Source organism: Globicephala melas, chromosome 8 (genome assembly GCF_963455315.2).
Source record: "Globicephala melas chromosome 8, mGloMel1.2, whole genome shotgun sequence".
Lineage (NCBI taxonomy): Eukaryota > Metazoa > Chordata > Mammalia > Artiodactyla > Delphinidae > Globicephala > Globicephala melas.
In genome coordinates, this window is record NC_083321.1 from 92,420,692 (window position 1) to 92,448,320 (window position 27,629).

The 27,629-nt window shown below is 43.3% G+C and overlaps 2 protein-coding genes across 3 annotated transcripts in view; both read right to left on the reverse strand.

Annotated features, from left to right (window-relative positions):
* Positions 1 to 15,478, reverse strand: part of BUD13 (BUD13 homolog) — a 173,174-nt gene extending 157,696 nt beyond the window's left edge. For both annotated transcript variants that reach the window (XM_060304087.2, XM_030837521.2), the window contains exons 1-4: positions 15,293 to 15,478; positions 13,227 to 13,320; positions 9,106 to 9,190; positions 2,113 to 2,949 (exon numbers count right to left, since the gene is read on the reverse strand). In XM_060304087.2, coding sequence (XP_060160070.1) covers positions 2,113 to 2,949; positions 9,106 to 9,190; positions 13,227 to 13,320; positions 15,293 to 15,435 — 1,159 coding nt within the window. In that variant the 5' untranslated portion in view covers positions 15,436 to 15,478. The remainder of the gene's footprint in view (positions 1 to 2,112; positions 2,950 to 9,105; positions 9,191 to 13,226; positions 13,321 to 15,292) is intronic.
* A 1,567-nt stretch (positions 15,479 to 17,045) lies between these two features.
* ZPR1 (ZPR1 zinc finger) lies at positions 17,046 to 27,275 on the reverse strand. Its single transcript, XM_030837539.3, has 14 exons — positions 27,049 to 27,275; positions 26,706 to 26,867; positions 26,179 to 26,269; positions 25,730 to 25,800; positions 24,995 to 25,081; positions 24,716 to 24,838; positions 24,304 to 24,351; positions 24,080 to 24,146; positions 23,592 to 23,662; positions 22,841 to 22,930; positions 22,228 to 22,338; positions 21,471 to 21,557; positions 19,414 to 19,479; positions 17,046 to 18,595 (listed from the first exon to the last, which is right to left on the reverse strand). Exons 1-14 carry the CDS (start codon positions 27,217 to 27,219, stop codon positions 18,461 to 18,463), a joined length of 1,380 nt encoding a protein of 459 aa, XP_030693399.1. The 5' UTR covers positions 27,220 to 27,275; the 3' UTR covers positions 17,046 to 18,460.
* Positions 27,276 to 27,629: the final 354 nt, after the last annotated feature.

Consider the following 27,629-nt stretch of genomic DNA (forward strand, 5'->3'; position numbering starts at 1 on the left):
CATTCTGTATGTGTCCCTATGTCTGAAGTGGGTCTCTTGTAGACATAGCATATATATGGGTCTTGTTTTTGTATCTATTCAGTGAGCCTGTGTCTTCTGGTTGGAGCATTTAGTCCATTCACATTTAAGGTAATTATCGATATGTATGTTCCTATTACCATTTTCTTAATTGTTTTGGGTTAGTTTTTGTAGGTCCTTTTCTTTTCTTGTGTTTCCCACTTACTGAATGAGATCCTTGCTGGGTAATCTTGGTTGTAGGTTCTTCCCTTTCATCACTTCAAATATATTGTGCCACTCCCTTCTGGCTTGTAGAGTTTCTGCTAAGAAATCAGCTGCTTAACCTTACGGGAGTTCCCTTGTATGTTATTTGTCATTTTTCCCTTGTTGCTTTCAATAATTTTTCTTTGTCTTTAATTTTTGTTAATTTGATTATTCTGTGTCTCGGCATGTTTCTCCTTGGGTTTATCCTGCCTGGGACTCTCTGCACTTCCTCGACTTGGGTGGCTATTTCCTTTCCCATGTTAGGGAAGTTTTCGACTATAATCTCTTCAAATATTTTCTCGGGTCCTTTCTCTCTTCTCCTTCTGTGACCCATATAATGCGAATGTTGTTGCCTTTAATGTCGTCCCAGAGGTCTCATAGGCTGTCTTCATTTCTTTTCATTCTTTTTTCTTTATTCTGTTCTGCGGCAGTGAATTCCACCGTTCTGTCTTCCAGGTCACTTATCCATTCTTCTGCCTCAGTTATTCTGCTATTGATCCCTTCTAGTGTATTTGTCATTTCAGTTATTGTACTGTTCATCTCTGTTTGTTTGTTCTTTATTTCTTCTAGGTCTTTGTTAAACATTTCTTCCATCTCCTCGATCTTTGCCTCCATTCTTTTTCCAAGGTCCTGGATCATCTTCACTATCATTATTCTGAATTCTTTTTCTGGAAGGTTGCCTATCTCCACTTTACTTAGTTGTTTTTCTGGGGTTTTATCTTGTTGCTTCATCTGGTACATAGTCCTCTGCCTTTTCATTTTGTCTGTCTTTCTGTGAACGTGCTTTACATTCCACAGGCTGCAGAACTGTAGTTCTTCTTGCTTCTGCTGTCTGCCCTCTGGTGGATGAGGCTATCATCTGTGTCATATTTATCCATACATAGAGTGGGCAAAAAACAAATTGCACTCAGGTCTCAGTGGTGTGGTGAAACTTAAAACTACCTGGATTATATTCTCATGTCCTCAGACTAAAGTATAAAAATGTATTTGAATTTAAAAATTAAAATAGTACCTAGGGACAAAAGATGGAGCAAACAAATTTCACCACACAGCTGTGAATCGTAGACATAAGCATCACAAATCACCGTCCCCAAAAGCAATCTGCAATACATATCAACAGTCCTAAAAGCACAGAACCCTCTGACCCAATAAATCCATTTCTATTGTACTTAGTTTCCTAGGAAACATATCTACAAGTACTTCAATTCCCCAGAAATCTATCTAGAAGTAGATAAGGAAATAATTCAGAACAGGGCAACAGTTTATGTATAAGGATGTCCATTATAGAATTATAAAAGAAAAGGTTTAGAAATAACCTAAAATGTGCAACATTAGGGAAATGGTTAAGTAAACACCAACATAAATTATATTAACAAAGAGATGTTTTACGACATGGGGAAGATAATGTTAAGTGTAAAACAACAGGCAAGATTACACATGCAATATGTATTTACTGCCTAGACAAGTCTCAACTACATCAGAAATGAAAAGAAAAAAAAAAAGACTAAAAGGACATTGGTTACAACACTAGCAGTGGCTGCCTCTGAATGACAGAATTTTGTATGACCTTTTTCTACATTTCTGCATTCTATACATGCAACAAACATGTATGTAATATCTTTATATGAGGTGGGGAGAATAAACAAAATGATATATAAAAATTTCCTCCCTGCTACTGTAAATTTTTAACTCTCCTCAGCCCAACCTGTCACCACTTCCCTCCAGTTTTTAAAACTTCTCCAAAGCTCCATTCTCATTTCTGAAGATCACAAATACCTAATAAAGCAACTAAAATGTCCAAAAGAAAGTGCCTCAGGAACAAGTGTCTCTCATGGACAATCAAATGCTCACCTTTAGAATCACGCTGCTTACTTCCAAAACGGGATTTTGCTTGCTTTTTCCGTGGAGGAGAGAGTTCCGAGTCATATTCATACTTGCTGTTCTTTGGGAGTGATAGATGAGAAGGTCCTGGCCCCTTCCGATGTGGAGAAGTTTTACTAGAACTTTCTGGGGCTTTACCGCTTTTGGTTCTGGGCAGTGAATGAGGGACATTAGAAGCCAAGTCAGGGGAATTATGACGGGCCCTCCTGAGCTGTGGTGTGTCCACAGAGTCAAGAGTCCTTCTAGGCTGAGCTGTGTCAGGGGAGCTGTTATGGGCCCTTTTGCGAGGAGAGTTATCTGAGGAATTGTGGTGGGCTCTCCTAGGTGGAGATGGATCTGGTGTGTCATGACGGGCCCTCCTAGGAGATACACCTGAAGAATGATGGTAAGGCTTCCTGATGGGAAAAGGATCTGGTGAATCATGACGGGCCCTCCTTGGGGGAGATGGGTCTGAGTCATGATGGGCCCTCCTGGGGGGAGATGGATCTGGGGAATCATGACAGACCCTCCTAGGAGGAGATGAATCCGGGGTATCGTGACGGACCCTCCTAGGAGATGAATCCGGGGTATCATGACGGACCCTCCTAGGACGCAATGAATCCGGGGTGTCATGACAGACCGTCCTAGGAGGAGATGAATCCAGGGGGTCATGACGGACCCTCCTGGGAGGAGATGAATCCAGGGTGTCATAACAGACCCTTCTAGGAGGAGATGAATCCAGGGTGTCATGACGGACCCGCCTAGAAGGAGATGAATCCGGGGTATCATGACGGGAATGTCTGTGTGAGGGCAGATCTTCACTGTGGCCTAAACAGAAATAGCAAAAAGTCAGATTCCTACAAATGCTCTGTTCACCCCTGTAACCAAAGTTTCAAAAGATGCCCCAGCAGGATACATCTCAAAACTACTCAGAAAGCCCAAAAGGTATGCACAACTCTTACTTGGGGGTAGTAAACCAGCACTCATGTACATCCTAAGAATAATCTCTCATGTTTGCCTAACAAGTCATAAATCTGCAAAGTATTTTAAATGTATTTTTCATGTTACATCTTGTTAGGTAAGCAGGGCAGGTATCCTTGCTTTACAGACATGAAAACACAGACTCCAGGGAACTAAGTGATTTCTTACCTAGGGGTCATAGCTACTAAGATGAAGAGATAGGCTAGAACTCCGGCCTTCTAACCCCCAATCCAATGTTCTTCCCAAAACCTTATTTGTACAGAGTTCCCCATCAGAAGCTCCTACTGATATTTAGCCTAGATAATTCACAGTTTGTATCCACTCTTCTTTCAAAAGGCAAATTGACTAAATCTGTGCCACATCAAAATGAAATGCTGTTAACTATTTAATCCATGCCATCATGCTCTTTATTAGAGTTGGGGAGAGCACCAGAAAGAAAGGATCAGCATTTACTGATCACCTACTGCATGCCCATTATTTATATAGATTATCTCATTTAATTCTCATAACAAGCCTAGGAGATAAACACTGTTATCCCTATTTTATAGATGAAGAAGTTGATACTCAGCAAGATTAAGTAGTTTGCCAAAGTGATCCTGCTAGTAAGTGGTGGAATGAATATCCAAATCCAGATTTGTTTGACTCCAGAGTCCATGTGCAATCTTTGAAAAGGAAAGCATTTGAGACTTTCAATATTCAAAGGCATAACAGAATGAAATGTTTATAGCAAATCAGGACAGTTCCAAAATCCAGTTTCTCTTCCCCCTCTATTTCTCATCACTGAGCTCCCTAAACAAAGAAAATACAAACACAAATAAAAGTTGGGTAGGACCCAATGAATACTTGTTAAATGGATGAATGAAACGAAGTCAGCTCCTTTACTTTGGAGAATAGGATCCTCTGACTGGAATCCACCCCTCAGAGAAAAGTACTGATATCTGTGGGGTACCTGACAGTAAGTCTAATCCATGAGGTTGATAAATTCCATGATATTTATAAAAAGGAAGTAAGGGTCAGAGATCAGTCAGGATATTTCCAGTAACCAATGGGCCAGTGAGGGTGAGGCAAATGAAAAACAACTATGCACGTTTATGTTTGTGTGTGTGTGTGTCTCTGTGTGTCACTTCCTAGACCTACAGATATGGAAATCAGAAGATTCTCTCTGAAAAAAAGATTGTGAAGAAGACTGGAAACACAGCCACACGATAAGGCAGAAAATAATAGATATGAGTGAACAGGATTCTGATAAAATAATACTGATAATAACGTTTTCATTCATAAAACATAATAATAATGTACTAAAAATTGAGGCAAAGGTGGTCATTAACCAATAGCCAATTGTCACTTTTGTTATGCATTTTTTTCTAATCATAGTTTTAGGATAATTAACCTAAAGGCATAAAGTATAACACAGAAAGAATAAATTCTGTTTAGGAGTTAATTCTTCTACCCTCCATATGTGAAAGGGAATAAGCATCAAGGGTAAACAGGAGTTAACTATCAAGAAGCAAGATCCTTCCTTATGTGAGAATGGAACAGAGAGGGTAAAAATCAGCACTCTTCCACTGGCCACACAGAGCCCAAATGACTGCTGGGACCAGGGCTGTGACTCACTGGGACCAAGTATTTCTTAGTCTGTGTCCCTTAGTAAGCAGACCTACCACCAAGTTTTTGGAAAAGGGGAAATGACTGCTAAGCCCCAAGTGATGATTTACCAAAGAGCAGTAGGCTGTAAGAATCAAATACCTATTAGAAATTCAAGAAATATGTCTTAATGGCAACTCTTTGTGCTGGGCAGAGGGAATACTAGGGCAAATAAGACTAGGTCTCATTTCTGCTCAGACATAACAAATGTCCTTTACCAAACTCTCAAGAACTCAAAAAATGTTTTAAATAGATAGTTAAATTACTAGCCTAGGGAGAGGGTGTAGAGTGGCAAATGGAGGATAATGTGCTGCAAAATACCAATAATTAAGGGAAGAACAAAGAAAGATTTATTAATACAAAAAGAGAAGATAGAAAACATTGATCCTTGGCCCATACATGTGTCACTTCAACCTGGTAGAGGACAGAGGTTGCTTTAGTCTCCAAATTCTGTTCCTCAGATTCTCATAAACTCCTCCAAATATATACTAAGTGCTCTCCTATTCTGGGCCAGAAAGGAGTGGGTGCTGAAAGACACCCAAATGAGTCACTTCCTGACCTCAGTAACCCTAAAACCAAAATATAAGAAAAAGTGGAATACTTGGTCTCTCAGTTCTCATATCTTACTACCTCTGAGTAAGTTCCGAATTCTTTTTCACTATGTTTTTCAGGATCAGTGACACACTAAAATAAACTATGCATTCATCTAAAAAGAAAAGTGTAGGATAGAAAAAAAAGGCTTCCCTCAAATCCAACAATACATAAAAAGGATCATACACCATGATCAAGCATGATCAAGTTGGATGCAATCCAAGGTCACAAAGGATGGTTCAACATACACAAATCAAATCAATCAGTGTGATACACCACATTAACAAAAGGAAAGACAGAAACACATGATCGGGCTTCCCTGGTGGTGCAGTGGTTGAGAGTCCGCCTGCCAATACAGGGGACACGGGTTCGTGCCCCGGTCCAGGAAGATCCCACATGCCACGGAGCGGCTGGGCCCGTGAGCCATGGCTGCTGAGCCTGCGCGTCCGGAGCCTGTGCTCCGCAATGGGAGAGGCCACAACAGTGAGAGGCCCGCGTACCGCAAAAACAAAAACAAAAACAAAAAAAAAAAAACATGATCGTTTCAGTAGACAAAGAAAACGCATTTGACAAAAGCCAACACCCATTCATGACAAAAACTCTCACCAAAGTGGGTAGAAAGGGGACATATCTCAACATAATAAAAGCCATTTATGACAAACCCATAGCCAACTGTCACTTTTGTTATGCATTTTTTTTCTAATCAGAATTTTAGGATAATTAACCTAAAGGCAGAAAGTATAATACTTTTTTTTTCCTACTATATATCACAGGGAACTATATTCAATATCCTGTAATAAACCATAATGGAAAACAATATAAAAAAGAATGTATATATAACTGAATCACTCTGCTGTACAGCAGGAATTAACACAACACTGTAAATCAACTATACTTCAATTAAAAAAAAAAAAAAGACACTTCTGAGTAAGAGATGAGTAACCATCAGGAAGAGCAATTCAAAAGTTTTACACAGGGCTTCCCTGGTGGTGCAGTGGTTGAGAGTCCCCCTGCCGATGCAGGGGACATGGGTTCGTGACCCGGTCCAGGAAGATCCCACATGCCGTGGAGCGGCTGGGCCCGTGAGCCATGGCCGCTGAGCCTGCGTGTCTGGAGCCTGTGCTCTGCAGTGGGAGAGGCCACAGCAGTGAGAGGCCCGTGTACCGCAAAAAAAAAAAAAAAAAGTTTTACACAGAGATAATACTTTAAGTAAGAATTATAAAATATAAAAGTCTCTACAAAGGCCCCCCAGGCTATGTAGTTCAAATGTCAAAAGATCTAAAGCTGTCTCCATTCAGTGGGCCTGATTTGTATGAAAAAGCAAATATGCAGTTTTCATGTAAAGAAATAAACATATTGTGTCTTGATGTGAACCAGATAGCAATGCTATTTTGCAGTTCACATTTTCTAGCTCAGCAAATCATTTACACACAGGATTATATTCATATTGAAAAGAATCTTTTGTCTAGGTCATGTGATTACCTTTGATAACTGGCACTTACTTCATAGCCAATGGAGCTATAATACTCAACAGTGAAAAACTGAAAGCTTTCCCCCTAAATTCAGGAAAAAGACAAGGATGCTCACTCACACCACTTCTATTCAACATAGTATTAGAAGTCCTAGCCACAGCAATCAGACAAGAAAAAGAAATAAAACCTATCCAAACTGGAAAGAAAAAATAAAACTGTGACATGGTACTCTACATAGACAACCCTAAAGCCACCACACAAAAATGATTAGAACTAATAAATGAATTCAGCAAGATAGCAGGATATAAGATTAATATACAGATATCTGTTGCATTTCTTTTACACTAACAATGAAACATCAGAAAGAGAAGGTAAAAAAAAAAATCCTGGTTAAAACAGCATTAAAAAAAAATTACCTGGGAATAAACTTAACCAAAGAGGTGAAAGACCTATATGCTGAAAACTATAAAACACTGACAAAGGAAACTGAAGATGATTCAAAGAAATGGAAAGATATTCTGTGCTCTTAGATTGGAAGAATTAATATTGTTAAAATGGCCATACTACCCAAAGCAATCTACAGATTTAATGCAATCCCTATCGAAGTACCCATGACATTTTTCGTAGAACTAGAACAAGTAATCTTAAAATTTATATCAAACCACAAAAGACCCAGAATTGTGAAAGCAGTCCTGAGAAAAAAATAATCAAGCTGGAGGTATAACCCTCCCAGACTTCAAACTATGCTACAAAGCTACAGTAATCAAAGCAGCATGGTACTGGCACAAAAACAGACACACAGATCAATGGAACAGAATAGAGAGCTAGAAATAAACCCACACATCTATGGTCAATTAATCTATGACAAAGGAGGCAAGAATATATAATGGAGAAAAGACAGTCTCTTCAACAAGCGGTGCTGGGAAAACCAGACAGCCAAATGTAAAACAATGAAATTAGAACATTCCCTCACACCATATACAAAGATAAACTCAAATGGTTTAAAGATCTAAATGCAAGACCTAAAACCACAAAACTCCTAGAAGAGAACATAGGTGAAACATTCTTTGACTAAATTGTAGCAATATTTTCTCAGCTCAGTCTCCTTAGGCAAAAGAAATAAAAGCAAAAATAAACAAATGGGACCTAATTACACTTAAAAGGTTTTGCACAACAAAGGAAACCATCAACAAAACTAAAAGACAACCTATGGAATAGGAGAAAATATTTGCAAATGATGCGACCAATAAGGTATTAATATCCAAAATACACAAACAACTCATACAACTCAATATCAAAAAAACAACCCAATCAAAAAATGGGAAGAAGACCTGAATAGACATTTTTCCAAAGAAGACATACAGATGGCTAAAAGGCACATGAAAAGATGCTCAACATCCCTAATTATTAGAGAAATACAAACCAAAACCACAATGATGTATCACCTCACACCTGTCAGAATGGCTATCATCAAAAAGTCTACCAATAACAAATGTTAGAGAGCATGTGGAAAAAGGGAACCCTCCTCCACTGTTGGTGGGAATGTAAATTGGTGCAGCCACTGTGGAAAACAGTATGGAGGCTCCTTAAAAAACTAAAAATAGAACTACCATATGATCCAGCAATTCCACTCCTGGGTATATATCTGGAAACAATAAAAATACTAATTCAAAAACATACATGCACCCCAATGTTCACAGCAGCACTATTTCTATAGCCAAGACATGGAAACAACCCAAGTGTCCGTCAAGAGACTACTGGTTTAAGAAGCTGTGAGATAGACACACACACACACAACGCAATATTACTCAGCCATAAAAAAGAATGAAACATTGCCACTTGCAGCAACATGGATGGACCTAGAGAATATCATACTAAGTAAGTCAGAAAAAGACAAATATTATATGATATAATTTATATGTGGAATCTAAAAAATAATACAAATGAATCTATATACAAAACAGAAACAGATTCACAGACATAGAAAACAAACTTATGGTTACCAAAGGGTAAGGGGGGAAGGGATAATTTAGGAATATGGAATTAACAGATACAAACAACTGTACCTAAAATAGGTAAGCAACAAGGATTTACTGCATAGCACAGGGAACTATATTCAATATCTTATAATAACCTATAATGGAAAATAATCTGAAAAAAGATATATATATATATCTGAATCACCTTGCTGTACACCTAGAACTAAAACAATCTTGTAGACTATACTTCAATTAAAAAAGAAAAAAGCCTTCTCCTATAAATGGGAAATTCAGATTTACCTATTGTTGGAACTCACCTCCCAGAAGCTTCCATTTGGCACTGGAACGAAAGGCTTCCATCTGCTTTACCTCTTCTGGCCGCTCATCCACAAACTCAGCCACCTGTGGGAGTGAGAACAATACGTTAAGGAAATCCACAGGATCCAGCCAAGCAACACTGTTGTTGTCTCAAGAACCTGAAGCTACGACTATTCCATTCCTAATAATACACGGCACACGAAGACCCAAAACGGCCATGAAGAAACAGGTACTGGTCCTCAGTTACATTTGCTCCATAAACATGTGATTGGCACTGGATGGTTTAACTATAGATCTTTCTCTGACTAATCAATTTCCCTCCAGAGGTTAATTTCTTTCATTACATACCTCCTTATTAATGTGCCAGGTATACAACTGCCACTTGTAAGCTAAAAGCTAAACTCCTTTTACCCTTTTACTTTTACATTCAGAGTGAAAACACAGGCAGGTTTCCTGTCATCCTATCATTCATTAAGGGCTTTGGACTCCTTATGAAAACTTTCTTATTGTAGGTAGTCACAATGACAGTTTTTCTAGTATCCAACCAAAAGAAGTCAATAAAATGTACACAGACTCATAGAATTTTTAAGGGATAAGACCATATTTCATATCATCCAAATTCCCAAACAAATTTGGAATCTTCTCTACAGTATACCTGATAAATGATCACTCACATAGTCCCTCCCTGACAGGGAACTAATTCACTGACATGGAACTCATGTTACAAGGCAGTCCACTGCACTTTGGGGCTAGAAAGTTTTTAGTTTCATTGGACCCATATCTACCTTCCTATAACTTCTTTCCATCCACCCTAGTCCTACCTCTGATGCAACTGATCCCCTTTCCACATGACAGACCTTCAAAGATGGCTGGCATAATAAATTCTAATTACACAGTAGCAACTATGAGCAAGGCACTGTGTTTTGTGCTTTACTTATATTATCTCACTTTATCCTCACAAAAGCCCTGGAAAGAAAGGCTCCACACTACTAAGAGCAAACTATGGCTCAGAGAAGTTAAGTAACTTTCTCAACCTAGCAAGTGGCACAACTGAAACTCAAACCCAGGTTTGAATTCCCCTCTACTTCTTCTCTTCTCCCAAGATCCTACCATCATTCTTCATATAACCTAGTTTTGAGATCTCTCACTGGGCATTAAAAACACAGGCTTTCAAACAAGATGGGGCTTCCCTGGTGGCGCAGTGGTTAAGAATCCGCCTGCCAACGCAGGAGACACGGGTTCGAGCCCTGGTCCCGGCACATCCCACATGCTGCGGAGCAACTAAGCCCGTGCACCACAACTACTGAGCCTGTACTCTAGAGACCACGAGCCACAACTACTGAGCCTGCATGCCACAACTACTGAAGCCCGTGCGCCTAAAGCCCGTGGTCCACAACAAGAGAAGCCACCGCAATGAGAAGCCCGTGCACCACAACAAAGAGTAGCCCCCGCTCGCCGCAACTAGAGAAAAGGCTGCATGCAGCAACAAAGACCCAATGCAGCCCAAAATAAATAAATAAATAAATTTATTTTTAAAAAAACAAGATGAATTGAGATCTAAATTCCCAGCTTTGCCCCTTAATATTTGTATAACCTTTGGCAAATTATGCTCTCTAAGCCTCAATTTCCTCATTTGTAAAAGCAGGATCAAAGGATTGCTATGAGGATTCAACAGATAATTCATGTAAGCTTAGCAGTGCTTGGTACATGGTAAATTACACCTATTAATCTTGTGCTGCCACTACTACTGTGGTTGTCCTAATTATTGGTTGTGATAATCTTGGAGTAAAAAAATGAATTCAATAACCAAGGTCTGTTGTAACAAGCATAGAGTCTAGCAGTGGGGCTAAAGCTTCCTTTAGGTAGGTTTTGGGACAATCATAAGAGCAAAAGACAATATTATGAAGGAAAATTAACAGACCTGACTACAAAAAATCAAAATTTTTAAATATCAAAAACTATTATAAATGAAGAGGCAAATGACAAAATATACCTACGGCATGTAAAACAGATAATATATTCCTATTATACAAATATCAAATAAATCAATGAAAAAAATAAAAACTCCAAGTTTCTAAAAAAATGGACAAATACAAGAAATTCATAAAATACAAAAGCCCAATAAACATATGAAAAATCATTCATTTTACTATTTTTTCAAAGAATATGGATACCACTGTTCACCTGCCAAATTGACATAGGTTTGCAGTTGCTTTGTTGATGTGAATAATGCTCCAATATTGATGAAGAAATGGGGAAACTGACATTCCCATACACCTCTAGTGGGAGTGCAAATTCATACCACCTTTTGGAAAGCAATATGGGAAACACCTAAAATGACCATACTCTCTAACCTACTGATTTCACTTCATAGGAATAAAGAAATAAATGGATTCTTACAATGATTTATGTCCAAAATGTTTATTAAATCATTACGATATTTTAAAACAGGAAACAACCCATAGAGCCAGTAATAAGACAGATTAAATTAATATGTATATTGAGCTACTATGCAACCATTAAAAGTCACATTCTCAAAGAATTTTTTAAAGTCTTACTAAAGTATTGACAACATAACTATTAAGTGAAAGAGCAGGCTCCAAAACCATATGTATAGTATAATCCCAATTATATTTGAAAAAATAAATAAAATACAAGTATTACAATCTATGAATTAAAGCATCTAAACGTTAGCAGTTGTTATCTCTGGATGGTCACAGTAAAAGTGATTATATATTCTTTTTAAAAGTTAAACGTTCTTATAATTCCAAAATATTCTACAATAAACATGTATTGCTTTCATAAAATAAAAAAATAGGGCTTCCTGGTGGCACAGTGGTTGAGAGTCCGCCTGCCAATGCAGGGGACACGGGTTTGAGCCCTGGTCCAGGAGGATCCCACATGCCGCGGAGCAACTGAGCCCATGCACCACAACTACTGAGCCTGTGCTCTAGAGCCCGTGAGCCACAACTACTGAAGCCCGCACGCCACAACTACTGAAGCCCGCGCGCCTAGAGCCCGTGCTCCGCAACAAGAGAAGCCACCGCCATGAGAAGCCTGCGCACCGCAATGAAGAGTAGCCCCCGCTCGCCTCAACTAGAGAAAGCCTGTGCGTAGCAACGAAGACCCAACAAGGCCAAAAAAAAAAAATGAATAAATAAATTAATTAATTTTTAAAAAATAAATAAATAAAATTTAAAAATAACAACAAATGTTATAAACATTAACTAGGCTTCAGTAATTCATTCTGACTGAAACTAAATTGGCTCCTTACGATCACTATTTCCCTTCTAATTACTAACAAACCTTCTTTTAAATAATCTATCAATATTATAGAATATGCTGGGGATTAACATTAAACATACTCATCTGGAATTCACCTTTACAACCTTTTAGTATAATACAGCCTATCAACAGCTCTCCTTTTCACCTTGTTTCTCAGCAATTCTGAGCAAGGTTCCATGACCACACCAATGCTAACTTATTTGCCTATGCTTTTACCCACCTGGCTCTTACTCATCCTTTAAAATTCAATTCAGATATTTCCATCCTTCATGGAATTTCCCAGTGGAATAAAAAGTATGCTATCTCCCTTGTGTTCTAACGGCACCTGGTACATATGTGAACTCTTATCTCCAACATTCATCATATTGTCATTTGAAATTCAGTCTCCCATTGTAGAGTATGACCTGTAAAGCACAGACACTATGTTCTCTTAATCTACATATCTCCTGTACTTAGGCAAGAGCATATAATTTAAAGCTTAGTTGAATCAGGGAATAAAATGAGCAATTAAAAAGTTTCCTTTGATTGAACCTGAACGTTATTTTTAAGGTAGGTTCCAACAAATTGAACCATGGTGAATTCTAACCATGGCTCTATCACCGACACTGAGGAATCCTGCCTCTCTGTGATCAGTTCCTGTTTCCAGGCAGATGGAGCCCTCCATATACAAAGACTGTGTATAGACATCAGCAAAGAAGACTACTTTAAAACAGCTCCCGGAAAGTGTCACCTCTTCTCTGCCCTCAACTTTCCCCCTTACTAATCTACCCTGCACTGGGAGTCGAGATCGAGAGGCTTGCATTTCAAAGTCCTCACAGCCTCAAAAGATACACACCACAGGCAAATCTCCATCATCTTCCTCCTCCTCCTTTTCTGTTTTAGTGGTTGACATAGATGTCCAGCTCACGTCATCATCCACAATCCGCATTCTAAATGTGAAAAATAAAAAGATCAAAAGAGAAGAAACATTTTTGGATAACAGCCTACAAACACTTATCTTTGGTTTTAGGCTAAAACTCAAAATCCTACAAGATCTATGGTCCATTCTTTGCCAATATGGCCAACTTTATCTTGTACCACTGCCTCCTCAGTTCACTACTCACTAGTCATCTTTTGGTGCCTACAATGGGCCAAATTCCTTTCCATATCAATTTCACGTCTCAGTTCCTTCCCTCTGCCTGACCTACCTACTCTTCTCATTCTTTACTGGGAAACTCTTACGCATTCTTAAAATCCTAGCATATATATAACTTCCTTCACAGACCTTCCAATACTATTTCACTTACCTCCCCCAACTAAGAACCCCCATTACTCATTCTTGGAATACTTTATCACAAAGGAAATAAATCAACCAGTTGTGTAATTAGTTGTTTAAAGGCTGTATCCCCATTAAGCTATAAGCTCCATCAGAGTAGGGACTATGCCTCTCTCACTCACAGTGATATCCTCAACACCCTGCAAAAACTGGCATAGGAAATACTCAATAAATGTTTGTTACACGGATAAACTATGTAACAAACATAAATATAAACAGTCATTATTAACAGTTATTATTTGAAAAGGCAAGATCACTTATCACAACAACCATTTAATGTAAGTGATATCATTCCGTTTTACTCTCATTTTTAAAGATGAAAAAACTGAGGCTTAGACAGATGAAATATCTTGCCCAAGGCCACACAGCCCATAAAGTGGCACAGCTAGGACGCAAAGCCTAATCAGTGTTACTCCAAAGCTCAAGTTAATTTCACTACATGGCACTGCCTCCAAGGAATCCACACAAGTCAAGAGGGGACAGAAAGCAAGAATAACACAACAACCAAACCAGGAGAGGAAATGGATTAGTTCTTCGGAACTACTTGACTTTATTGGGTATATTATTAGTTTCCCAGGGCTGCCTAACAAAGTACCACAAACTGGGCGGCTTAGAACAACAGGAATGTATTCTCTCACAGTTCTGGAGGCTTCAAGTCTGGAATCAGGTGTCTGCAAGGCAATGCCCGCCAGTAAGGCTCTAGGGAAAGACCTTTCCTTGACTCCTCGCACTTCTGGTAACCCCTATTGTCAGCATAAATCCAGTCCAGTCTCAGCCTCCATCTTCACGTGGTAGTTTTCCCTCTAAGTCTGTTTCTGTATCCAAATTTCCCTTTTCTTAAAAGGACCCCAGTCATATTGGATTCAGCGTCCATCCTAACCCACTATGACCTCATCTTAACTAATTACAACAGCAAAGGCCCTATTTCTAAACAATGTCACATTCTGAGGTTCTAGGTGGCCATGCCTTGGAGGGAAGGGGCACTATTCAACCCAGTACACTGGGCCACGTAAGTTTTCTCGTTTGAAAAGTGGGGGTATCAAAAATATCTACTTCATGGTACTGTTATGAAGCTTAAATAAATTCGTTTAGGTCTAAAGTACTTAGAACGGTGCCTGGCACATGACAAGAACTGTATAAGCGTTAGTTATTGTTAGTAGTAGTAGGAAGAGTAACAGGAAGTGAGCATAGGTCTCCGACTCAGGACCGGAATCCTTGGCATTGGAGAATCCCCACCGACATGTTCTGGGCCCTTAATATCCACGCACAGAACCTCTGAATTTGCTTCACCACTTTAGTCTCAGGGTACAATATTCATTCTCTGAGGGAGAGGACGGAATGCTACAAAGGCGGGAAAAGAGTAATGAAAGTTACAGCCAGGCCTGAATACGTCGAAGATACTGCCCAGGGGCGCGAGGAGCGGTCTGAGCGGACTCTGGGCTCAGGCAGCGCCGGGCGAGCAATCAAGAGCGCTGGGCCCCTCGGGGCCGCCAGCGAGGAGCCCAGGAAGAGCCGGGCCGAGGGCGGAGCTGGGAAGGTGAGGGGCGGCGAGCCGCGCGGACCGCGCCCCGCCAGGGCCAACTCACCCCTTGCCGCCGGCCCCGCCAGTCTTCGGCCGCTTTTTGCGACGCTTGCGGCCGGACTCAGAGCCCCCGTCGACGCCGGCATCTGCCCCAGACAAATAACGCTTCAGGTATTCGGCCTTTGAGAGCGGCGGAGCTGCCGCCATGGCAGCAGCGAAGGCGGGGAGACGGATCGACGCTGCGGACAAAATTCTTGAACGCGAAACGGAGAGCGAAGACTCTGGGAGGCGGGGCCAGGACCGGAAGTGAGGGAGGGTGTTTGGAACCGACAGGGAGTCTCGTGTGAGCTTTTGTGCGCTTACGAGGGGCACGCGCACGTTGCGGGCCCACTTCACATCCCTCTGACGTTACAATCGTGTTTCTTATCTTTGTCCATTCTGTCATTCAACAGACCGTGCAGCAAGCGCTGTTGTAGCCGCGAGGCTACAGCCACGACCCCAACAAGATCTCTGCCCCCAGCAGCTTCAGAAGGACCAGAGAGCAGTAGTTAGGTACGGGGGCTCTGGAGCTGCAGTGCAGCTTGAGTTTGAGTTCTGCTTCCATAACTTCCTAACTGTACGACCTTGGGCAACATACTTAACAAAATGGGGATAAAAATGACACCGAACCCAATGGTTGCAAGGACTAGGTTAATATTACTGTGTAAAGTGCTTTGAACAGCATCTGGCATAGTGTGTCAGTTATTTTTATTAGTATGTTTAGGTGGAGAGAAATCTGCTTTGATAGGCTTTCAAGAACTATTCAACAGGGCTTCCCTGGTGGCGCAGTGGTTGAGAATCTGCCTGCTAGTGCAGGGGACACGGGTTCGAGCCCTGGTCTGGGAAGATCCCACATGCCGCGGAGCAACTGGGCCCGTGAGCCACAACTACTGAGCCTGCGCGTCTGGAGCCTGTGCTCCACAAGAGAGGCCGCGATGAAGAGTGGCCCCCGCTTGCCGCAACTAGAGAAAGCCCTTGCACAGAAATGAAGACCCAACACAGCCAAAAATAAATAAATAAAAAGCCAAGCATTTGAAGCCCTTTAAAAAAAAAAAAGAACTATTCAACAGAGGAATTCAGGAATTCCAAACCCAATATAATTACTATGAAAAATATGGAGGTTTCTAACCTATGTATCTTACCCACATTTGATATTTGTTGCCCCTAGCTATCTCTTGCGTATATTTCCAATGAAAATGACCTGGATCTATTTTCAACATGGCAAGAGAGAAGCTAGAGAGATTGAATTTTTTTTTTTTTTTCATTCAGTGTTTTATTTTTTAAAACTCAGGTAATTTACTTTTTGGCCAGGCAGCATGCAGGATTTAGTTCACCAACCAGAGATGGAACCCGTGACCCCTGCAGTGGAAGCGGAGTCTTAACCACTGGACCGCCAGGGAAGTCCCTAGAGAGAGACTGAATTCTAATACTCAAGTTTAGGGACAAGACTTTTCTTCCTGTGGGCATTAAGAGCTTTACTTGAATTATCTCATTTAACCCTCACATTTCTCAGATGCTTTTATTATCCTTACCTTACAGGTGAGAAAACTGAAGCTTGGAGAGGTTAAGTTGCCCAACTTCACACAGCCAGAACATATGACCCTTGGGAGCAGAGGCTAACAAAGTGGGGTGCAAGAGGTAATCCAAATTTCTTGAAAAAGAATTAGATTGCGTATTTTACTTATCTCACAATATGTTAAATTTTTGTCACGTTTTAAGGTTTATTAGTCAATAAAGTATTGTTATACTTTATAAATAAATACGCATATCTTGGAACACATGTTCAGAAAATATACATAAGAAAACAGGTTTGGAGGTCACTGCCCTGAAGCATGAACTTTTAACCACTGGGCTATACTGGGTGGTCACAGCACAGGCCCAGGAAGAAGAGCAGGCTGGGTCCCTCAGGGCCTATGAGAAGGGGGCACTGGACTGATAGGGCTTCACTAGCTGCAGGGCCCCACAGGTCTCCCATCCACAACCCTGCCTTGGCTTCTAGTACACTTCAGTGTATCTCAAGCTGAACTCCACAGCCCTGCCTCCACCCTGGTGTCAGCAGACATCGGGAAAGTCTCATATTTCTGCTCCAGTGAACATTACCAGTATAGTCCTCTCCACCCCATCGCCTCCTGCCCATTTCTGTCTTCAGTTCCACCTCTACCCTTTCTACTCAGTACCAAACCTTAGCCTGACAAGACTAAGCTCAGGTCTTAACCCTGCCTCACAGGGCAGTTAAGCAGGATCAAATGCATTCACGACCAGTGGCATGGTCTAAGTTTTGCCCTGTCTCTGCAGTTCCATCTCATAAAGCTAATGCCCCCACCTTCCCTGGCACTACCCAGACCCCTTCCCTGCTTGACATTCCTCCATAACATGGTGATTAATCTGACACTGTTCTACTTGTTGGTTTCTTGTCAACCCCCCACCCACTCTGTTTGCCAATTTTCCCCACTACACTTGAGGCTCCGTGAAAGCAGAGCTTTATTTTGTTCAGTTCTATGATGTGCCAGGCACAAAGCAAGCACTCAAACATCTATTGAAGGAATGAGTGAAATGCCAGCTCCAGTCCCCAAATTACAGTAGCCACACCGGAGAAAATTTTCTTCAGGAGGTTGAATTCTACCAGCATAACAAACAAGGACAGAGTGCAAAATAAAAATAAAATAATAATACATAATAATAAAACAAGGACAGAGTGATTTCAGAGGCCAGTGCTGTTTGAAAGCCACCATTTTAATGAGAACTTCTTCACCTGTCCTAGACTCCCTCCCCTCAGAAGACTCTCTTCCTGTTGAGAGTCAGTATTTTATACACCCAAACCAACTTCCAAACTCCAGACGTAGCTGTCTTCACCTTCTCCAGCTCTTCAGAGTTCCAACTTGACATGAGAGAGCATTGTGTGGAGGGAGGGTAAAGACTTTATAGGAAAAAAATGACAATGACATGCCTGAGGGTTCATTTCTGGGTTTCTTCGCAGGCCAATTCAAATCCTCCAAAACAAGGTCAAGTAACCCAAGAGGCTTGCGTTTCCGTCACAAACTGTTCAGAAATTGTGCTCAGATCTCTGACTCAGACCAGGTGTCCTCCCCACATGGGCAAGGCCTGGTAGGGAGGCCACTCCAGTCTTTTCCAATAGCAATAAATAACCCTGCGGTCTGAGCAGCACTGGAGGCTGGCCGGGAACCACCCACGGCTACCGCTGGGAAGCCAGACCTGTCTCATAGCCCTCCGTCTTCATGTCATTGAGCCCCAGTTCCTCGTTTTGGTCAAATGTGCGATTATAGTGCTCCACCTTCATCTCAGGATCATCTTCTGGTGCGTACACGTTCTGCAAGGCCAAGGACAGACCATCAGTGCCTGTGCCATCCTGCCACCCCCACCCCCCCAGACAGCTTCCAATTCCCACTTTCCCAGGACCTTAAGGAGGTGTTTATTCCTCTTTGTTTTGTTTTGTTTTTGGCTGCACGCCATGTGGGATCTTAATTCCCTGACCGGGGATTGAGCGTGCGCCCCCTGCAGTGGAAGCAGAGTCCTAACCACTGGACCACCAAGGAAGTCCCTTTATTCTCTTTTTAAGGGCCTCCAACACCCCATGGCTAGGCTCAACTCGTGGGCAGCAACAGAACCCACATGGGCTAGAAGTGGGACTGCAGGGAGAAAAACTTTCTATCTGCACCTTCTTACGAAGAGAGTAGCATAGTCTTAACAGTGGAGAGACCTTAGAACAGTTTTGCCTGACCCATAATAACTGCTCAATAAATGTTAAAGTTACTGTTAATCACCAGAGTATCTCCCTAGTCAGCTTAAAGCCTTTTCCCATCTTGGCCTCTGGACAAGGCACCATTTCTCCTCAATCCACAGTCAGATTTGCAAAATGAAAATGCCACTGCTGGACTTAGAGCTGGGACTCGAGCTAGACTAGAGGAAGAAGGAACCTGGGAGTCTCCTTTTTCCCCCTCTTGACACACACTTACTGTCCCATACACCTTCCCCCTTCCTCTCTTATGTTCCAATTTCTGCTAAAAGGTTCCTTGATAAAAAGCAGTTCATTTAGAATTAAGTCTCTCAGTTTCTGGAGAAATGATACATATTTAAGGAAGGTCAGAAAAGATATCTCTGTGAAATACCAGGGAAGGTCTACAGTACCTGCAAGTAGCTGTTTCCTGCTGGATCATCCATAACAAAGTGGGCCTTCATGTTACCCTCAATGATCTAAAGGAGACAGAATACAGCATGAGCATGTAAATCTTACATAGCTGCTGGCAGGAAGGGACTATGTCTGCCACACAGAAACCAACCCAATTTACACTGCAGAATCCCCCAAAGTTTTAAGAATTGGTGAAATGAAGGTGCCTCTAGAGGTGGAGTGGAGAGAATCTAAAATAAAGACTGTTAGACAGCTATTTAAGAAGCAATCCGGCATCCCCAATCTCCTCTCCCATTCCAAACAGACCAACGACTGCCCTTGCCCCACCCCAATAAAAGAGAATTCTGTGGAGAAGTTACCACAGCACACTATGGACAGGGGGACACTCGCCCAGTTGAGGGTAGAGGGAAAGAAATCAAGAACAGAAGTCAATGTACCCTTATTGGAAACAGACATACACACACCCCAGCCCTCTTCCCACACTCAGCTCTCAGAACACTGCCAGCCAAGCCTCCACCCTCAAGACAGGAAACGGAACACCCACTGATGGGAATCTGACCAGCCCAAGAGGAAACACCTAACAACTCTGGCACTGGAGTTACCTCAACAAAATGGCCAAGCTAAATCCCCCTCCAACGAGCCCAACGTCAGCAAGACTCACCCCACTCAGATGTTTTAGTCCTCTACTTTTAAATAGACAACCAATGACTACCAGACATCTGAGCAAAGCCCGTAATATTGAAAGACAGAAATCAAATGGGAAAAAAAACCTTAAGAGGAAATGGAAACTATGCGAGGAAAATAAAACGTCAAAAAAAAAAAACCCAAAATTAATATTCTCAAAGAGAAAAAAATACTACATCCTTAAAACAACAGGATGCTACTTTTTTAAAAGGAGGAGAAAGTATTGAAAGACCAAAAGCCACTTGGAAAATAAAAATGTCAGTGGAAATGAAAAACGCAATTGAAGGGTTGGAAAATTAAGATAATCTCCAAGAGTAGAGCAAACACAAAGAAACTGAAAACAGGACAAAAAAATAAGTAAATTACAGAAGACCAGACAAGTCAGTCTAACATCCAAAACATAGGGATTTCAGAAAGAGAGAACAGAGGGGAAGCAATAGAATACTTTTTAAAAGCTTCCTAGAACTGAGCCACATGAGTTTCCAGATTCAAAGAACCCACCAAGTGCTTAGCGACAATGGTTGAAAATTGACCCACGTACACCAAGTCACATCCTGAAATTTTACATCACAGGGGACACAAAAGTATCGCAAGAATAGGTCACAGACAAAAGATAGGGAATCAGAATGCCTTCAAACTTCTCAACAGCCAAACTGGGAAACTGAAAGACATTAGTGGGAAACTGGAAGACCTTAGAAATTCTGATAAAAAATTATTTCCATCCTAGAATTCTATTCCCAGCCATTAATCTAATCTAAGAGTAGAATAAGGACTTCCCTGGTGGTGCACTGGATAAGAATCCGCCTGCCAATGCAAGGGACCCAGGTTTGAGTCCTGGTCCGGGAAGATCCCACATGCCGCGGAGCAACTAAGCCCGTGCGCCACAGCTACTGAGTCTGCACTCTAGAGCCCGTGAACCACAACTACTGAGCCCACGTGCCACAACTACTGAAGCGCATGTGCCTGGACCCCGTGTTCCACAAGAGAAGCCACCGCAATGGGAAGCCCGCACACCACAAGGAAGGGTAGCCCCCGCTCGCCGCAGCTACAGAAAGCCCGTGTGCAGCAACGAAGACTCAGTGCAGCCAAAATTAAAATATTAATTTTAAAAAAAAGGTGGAATAAAAAAATTTTCAGACATGCAAAGTCCCAGAAATTTTACTTCCCATGCATTTTCTTAAGAAGCTACTGGAGAAGAGGCTCCAACAGAAAAAAGGGAGAAAACCAAGAAAGGAGATGGCATGGGATATCAGAAACCAAGAGAATCCCCAACATGTCGGTTAGATGTTCACATGTGGCAAGAAAGGGTATGCAGCTTCTTGTTCACTGGAGCCCCAGGACCACAAGCACTGACCGGCCAGAGTCCTCTCACCTGGTTCAACTTCTGGCTAAACTCCTGCAGTTTCTCTGTCCGGCCAGGACTGGAACTGTCGCCCAGTGTGAAAGGGTTCTTGGTCACCTGCAATAAATGGCATCCAAACTGCTAGAATACTGGCTCCATGTTTGATAGGCTTAACCATGAACCTGGTGCGGGGTGACAGGGGTGCCTGTCAGGGAAGCTTGGTCGCCATTTGTGCCGCACCGCCTTTCTGACCTAGGCGGCCACCCCTAAAACCGTGTGAATTAATCTGCCAAGATGATAACGGGCAACATGAAACAAAAACTATAGAAATGTTCTTAAATATGATCTCTAGTCCTCATTGGAAGAAGTGCAAAATAAAGTATAATTTACAAAGGCAAAATGCCCGACGACTGATAACCAGTTAAGCAAAATGATTCATTAAGAGGATAAACATATGGGTTAAGTCAACACACACATATATATGTATGTTCGGGACTTTTTTAGGTGCTGGAAGGACCCTCATGACCCCATTTTACAGTGAAATAAATGACTTACCCAAAACCGCAAAATATCTACATCAGCCCAGAATTAGGTGTGAGAATTTCCATTCTGAATTTCCAACAAACTTATCATCACAATCCAAAATAATATTTAAGCCTCTCAAATCAGCTTTAAAGCAAAGAAACCTCAGTTATCAGCTCCAAAAACTAGGACCTTTGCAGCCTTCCAGCCCCTTCCCCACAGCTGCACTGCGGAAGATGCCATGCACTATACTCAGGGGACTCACCAGTTCCCGGATGTCCTTCAGTATCCCCTCCAGTGTGGTGAACTTGCCCCCAAGGACAGCCATTCCCAGTTCAAATTCCAGCTCTGGGATTTCCATACTACATGTCTCGGACTGTGAGATGAGAGATCAAATTAGGCTTTAAATCAGGAGCTGCTAGAGAAAGCTAAGCAGAGTCCTCCTGCCAAATTAGTACCACCAGTGATAATCTGGGGACAAAGTCAGCTGTCCCAGTTTTCTCTGAATCTCCAATTAAAGCTAGACTCACTCCTAGAACCAACCTTAAAAGGGGGCATTCTGAGTCATGGCTCCAGCAGACATCCTGTCATTAGAGATCTATGCTCTAATGACAGCAGACATCCTGTCATTAGAGATCAGAAACAAGGGCCCTCACAGACACTAGAGGCAAAAGGCTGCCAAGTCATCAGAAAGAGCTTAGGGGTCACCTTCTGAATCTGCACTTCCTACCATGGATTAACTCTGCTCAGGGATCCTCAAACCCAAGGAAGTAAGGAGGTACTTCACAACGCCAGGATATGATTGAGAAAAGACAAATTCCCCCTCGACAGAGACAGCCACGTGCAGAGGAGAGTCACTTCCCCAAGCAGGTTGTTACCTTGAGCAGGTCTCGAGTCATATCTGAGGGATCAGTGATGTAGAAGGTGATCCTGGTGCCCAAGGGCTCTACTGCACCTCCAGATTTCACCTGCAACAGACAGCAGTGCCAGGAGCAGCAGCAGAGGAGACACCCATCCTCACCTGGTGCGGGGAGACCCGGAAGGGCTGGGGGAGTAGGCTTGGACCTCCAATCAGGCCCACTAATGGCTACCAAGGACAGTGCTTTCTAAACCAACAGTGGCAGCAGTCACCCAAACCAAAATCACTGAAAGCTGGCCAGAAGCAGAGTGCCCAGCACCGGCAGCCTGCCAAAGATTCACCCCAGATTGCCAAGAAACGAATTCACGGTTAAAAAAATGACTCTTGGGGCTGAAAGGGACTTCCAACTGCAACTAGTGTGTAGATTCCCTTTATAATTTTCTGGTTTAAGAATTGAAACAGCTTATGCGTGAATACACTCAGGAAAAGGGAATTTACAACCCTCCAAGGCAGCCCACTCTATATTCAGATAGACCTTGAAAGTTTTTTATTACTGAGTCAAAATCTGCCTCCCTGCTCTTCCACCCCTCTGAGCTGTAGGTCAAAAAGTAGTTCTCTCTCTTCCATATAACCAACTTTGAATGTCTTCAACAAGTTATGCTATCTCTAACTTTTCTTCTCTAAGCTAATTTCTAGTTCAAGAGCTCCTCACCCTAAGCAGCTTCAGAAAGGATGAAAGCTACTCTTCCCAAACGATGAAGCCCACCCACCTCATTGGTCCGATGGCCGCAGTTCTCGCAGTTGGTAGCCATGATGATAACCTCCTTAAAGTGGGGAATTTCTGGAAGATGGAATTAAGGAAATCTGCTTCCAGGACAGCAAGACCACCCTGTGGGGAAGAACAAATCCGAACCCCACAAACACACAGCTGCTGGTCCCAGGACTGCAGGAAAGAGATCACAAGAAGCAGCCTAACTCAGACAGCCCCCCAGAAGAGGGCAAGGTCACCACCCACGGCGATCGCTGTTCATCAGTGTTTGATGACATGGCTCAGGCCACACGCAGGAGCCTAGAGACCATGGCCTAATTCTCTCTTTGAACCCAAAAGCCAAGGTGCACGGTCTAATCAAAGGCAACATCCCTCTCATCGCTCGGAATAAAGCCTTGTGCTTTCCCTGAAGGGAGTACTCTCCAGCTTGAATATAATCTTCATGCCTGAGTCAGATGAAGAGCAACCCAACTGCCCGACAAAAGATACGAACTAGCTTCATGTTGGTCTGGGCTGGAGCATTGCATTCCGGGCAGTTGGTGTTGAACTGGAGCACCTGGAACACAACAGGGGACGTAGAGTGAGCCCTCCCAAGCAGGTGAAGCCTGCTCAGGCTGAAGACATTCAGCTGGTACACTGGCGGCCACCCGTGAACAGCGTCAGTCTCAGCCCACCACTCTGCTCCTTCCTCCACAGTTGCCAATGTGACTCACTTCGTTTCTGAGATCTTCCTCTTCTGGTTTCTCTTCTGGTTCCTCTGCCTAAAGTAGCAGAGATGCAAATCATACGTTGGCACACAGACCTCAGCCTCGCCAACACCCTGCCCCAGAGTGAGAGAAAATGCTCTGGCTTGCTTACGTCAGCTGCCACCTCGTGGGTTTAACAGAGAAGTTGGAAAGCAAAGCCCCAGGCAAGGGAAGAACAGAGCTTAGGATAGGATCACAGCCACTGCTGTCCTGTGTTGTAAAGTTTACCCAAAGTCCTTAAGTGAGCTAGAGGGGAGGCACACACATGCTGAGATAGCGTACACAGGGCGGCAGCAGCAAAATAAGTTCCCACTGACTCCCAGCAATCGGAGTGCAAGATAATTCCAGAGCATTCTTCTGGCTTCTTCAGGGCACTTACCTGGAGCCCCAGCATCTCTTCCTGCTGTAGAGTCCGATTATAGTGTGTGATCACCAGGGCATCATCTTTCCGGGGAGCATGTGGGTTTTCCACAAAGCTGTTCCCTGAGGGATCATCAATGATCTAACAGATGGGTAACGAGAGAGCAGTTATAACAAGAAATCATGTACGATCCTCCACCTACCATCAGACCACAGAGGCACCACAGAAAAATCTCAGACTGTCTTAATGGTCCCTCCTACCCTAAATCTAGGGCACCTGGAGTCCCTCAGTACTCACCAGGGTGAAAGGAGAGGCCACTTGCTTTAGCTCCTTCAGTTTGACAATGAACTCATCAATTCTTTCAGCCGTGGCTTCTTCATTCGCCTGACAGGAACAAAGAGTAAAAGATCAGCCCTGGGGATAGAATTTATGCCCCCATCACTTCCGACAGGAAGCCACCACCTGTCTTAGTGTGACTGGGAACAGAGACTCAGGCTTCACAATAAGAGGTAGCAAATTAGTTTGAAGTTTATGGGCGGTGCCAGATGAGCCTCATTGTCTCACTCATTCAGCCATTTAGTCCAGGCATTTGTGCCAGGTTATAGATAACAGTAAATGAACCAGAGCCCTCTCATGGGGCTCCACAGCCAGTTAAGACGACAGATGACTAAATTTGCAATTATATTATTTCATACATATATATATATGTATATATGAAATGTCATAATAAACATAAGATACAATGGAACACTCAGGAAGCACAGATAAGCCCAAGAATATCAGGAAAGGGTCTTTGGAGGCAATGTTACAGTGTCTGTCTGGGAAGAGGCCTCAATGTACAGTGGGGGAGGGGAAGTGGAAAGGAATAGTGGTACAGCATATGCAACATCCAGGCAGCTATAACATCGCTGTGTGCTTCCCCACAAAGTTCTCCAACATTCAATCAGAGACAGCTCAGCCACGTGGGAAGGGGAACAAGTGTACATAAATAATTTTTCCTTGAGCTGCCGCCATCAGAAAACCCCAGCTCACCCTTCGTGAGGGCTGATCCAGCTCCAGGCCAGAGACGGCACGGCTGATCAATCCTTCAACAGTAGTCAGAGCTGGTGAGGAAGAACAAAAGACTGGTCAGTCTTCACTTCGCTATCAAGTGCCTGCAGGACCCTGGGCAGTTCACTTGAACCCTCTGGGCCTTGATTTCACCTGTAAAATAAGGAGGCAGGGAACAAGGTTCCATTCACCTCTAACTCATTCTGGTTTTTCTGTAAGATGATGTGGAAAAACCCGGACGAAGCTTTTGGCCAACCCAATACTATCTTAAGCTGCTTCACCTAAGCTTTCTGTTTATGTTAAACCAGTGAAGATCACAATGATGTGGCCAAACCCACACACAAGCCACTAGGCCTGGTACCAGGAGTTTTGCAAGAAAGTAAGATTTGAGCTAGGCATGAACAGTGCAAACACTCTGACCTTAAACTTACCTCCTTTCTGGCTGAAGGCAGGAATTTCAAAATCCAGCTCTGGGATCCTTGTGGTGGCAGAGTCAGTCTTCACTACTTCTCTGTTCATGTCCTGGGCAGAAAGAAAAACCTTCAGTCCACAGAGGTCTCAACAATACAGGTTCTTCTCAGGAAATAACAGAGTGCCCCCCCACAACCACCACCCTCAGAGGCCCCAGCCCAGCTGTCTCTTCCTCTCTCCACTAGGGGGAGTCCGGACTACTCCTGCGGAATAGTACCTTGATGTGAAAACCAGCTACCCAAACGATGAGAGTACTATTCATAACTACTGCTCATTTGATACTTTCTGACAAAGTTTACAAAGCGCTTTCACAAGTCTTACCTCACCTGAGCAGATGACAGCACCAACGCCATTTTACAAAGGAGGAAACTGAGGCTTGAACACTTAAGTGGATTTATTTGAGGTCCGACCACCTGGACCAGAGCTATGACTCCAGTCCCCAAGCTTTCTCTAGGACACTAGGGTAACTGCTCTGGGCTCCTCTCACCTCCTGGGCCCTGACGGTCAAAGTATAGCGCACTCCCTGGTCCTGTATCCTGCCTGCCGACTGGATCTCCGTGTTGTTCCAGCCACAGTGCTCGCAGGAAAAGGAGCTCACGATTATTTCTCTAAAGAAGGGAATCTCGGTGAGCAGGAGGCGCGTCATGCCCTAGGGAAGCAGAAGACAGTTAGGGAAAGAACCAATGAAACCCCCATCCCCCATCTACTGACCCCCGGGCGTGCCTCGCCTCCGGGTCCCCAACTGGACCAGTCTGGCCAGGTCGCCGACCCCCGCTCCTCCCCTCCTCAAACCAACCCTCCAGCCGCCCGTGGCCGCGCCCCCGCCTCACATTACGGTAGCAGTTCATGCACAGCGATTCGATCTCGGTAGGCTGCTGCTCCTCGTCATCAGCGCTAATAGGCCGGAACAAGTGCCCCGTCCCGGGCTGTCGGGTCTGGACGGGCGAGGGGGCAGCAGCAGCCGCCGGGAGGCCAGGATCCACAGCCCCACTGGCCAACATGACCACGCGCTGCTCAGGCCCCAACTTCGGTCTTCTGCGCCTCTCTTGGCCCCACCCCTTCCTCCGGCACTTCCGCCAGCTACCGCCCCGCCCATCCTTAAAGAGGCCGAGGACTCCCCTCGGGGAACAGTACCTGACACGCGGTTTTCCAGTTGCCGGGATTATTCGGTCCAGACTTCCAAAGCCAGCCGGATCCAGGCTTTGCCTCCACCTCAATTCAGGCGTCACTGCCCCCAGGGCGTCCTCTCAGACCCAGGGCAGTTTTTTGCTCCTTTGCAATAGCTCCGCCATACTGGGTTCTAACTATTAGTCCACAAGTCTAACTACGAGAGGCTTGACGGCAAGGGGCCTGGCCGTCCATCTGTATCCCTGAGGAGGCGCGCTCCTCCCTGGGTTTGCTTGGATCCGCC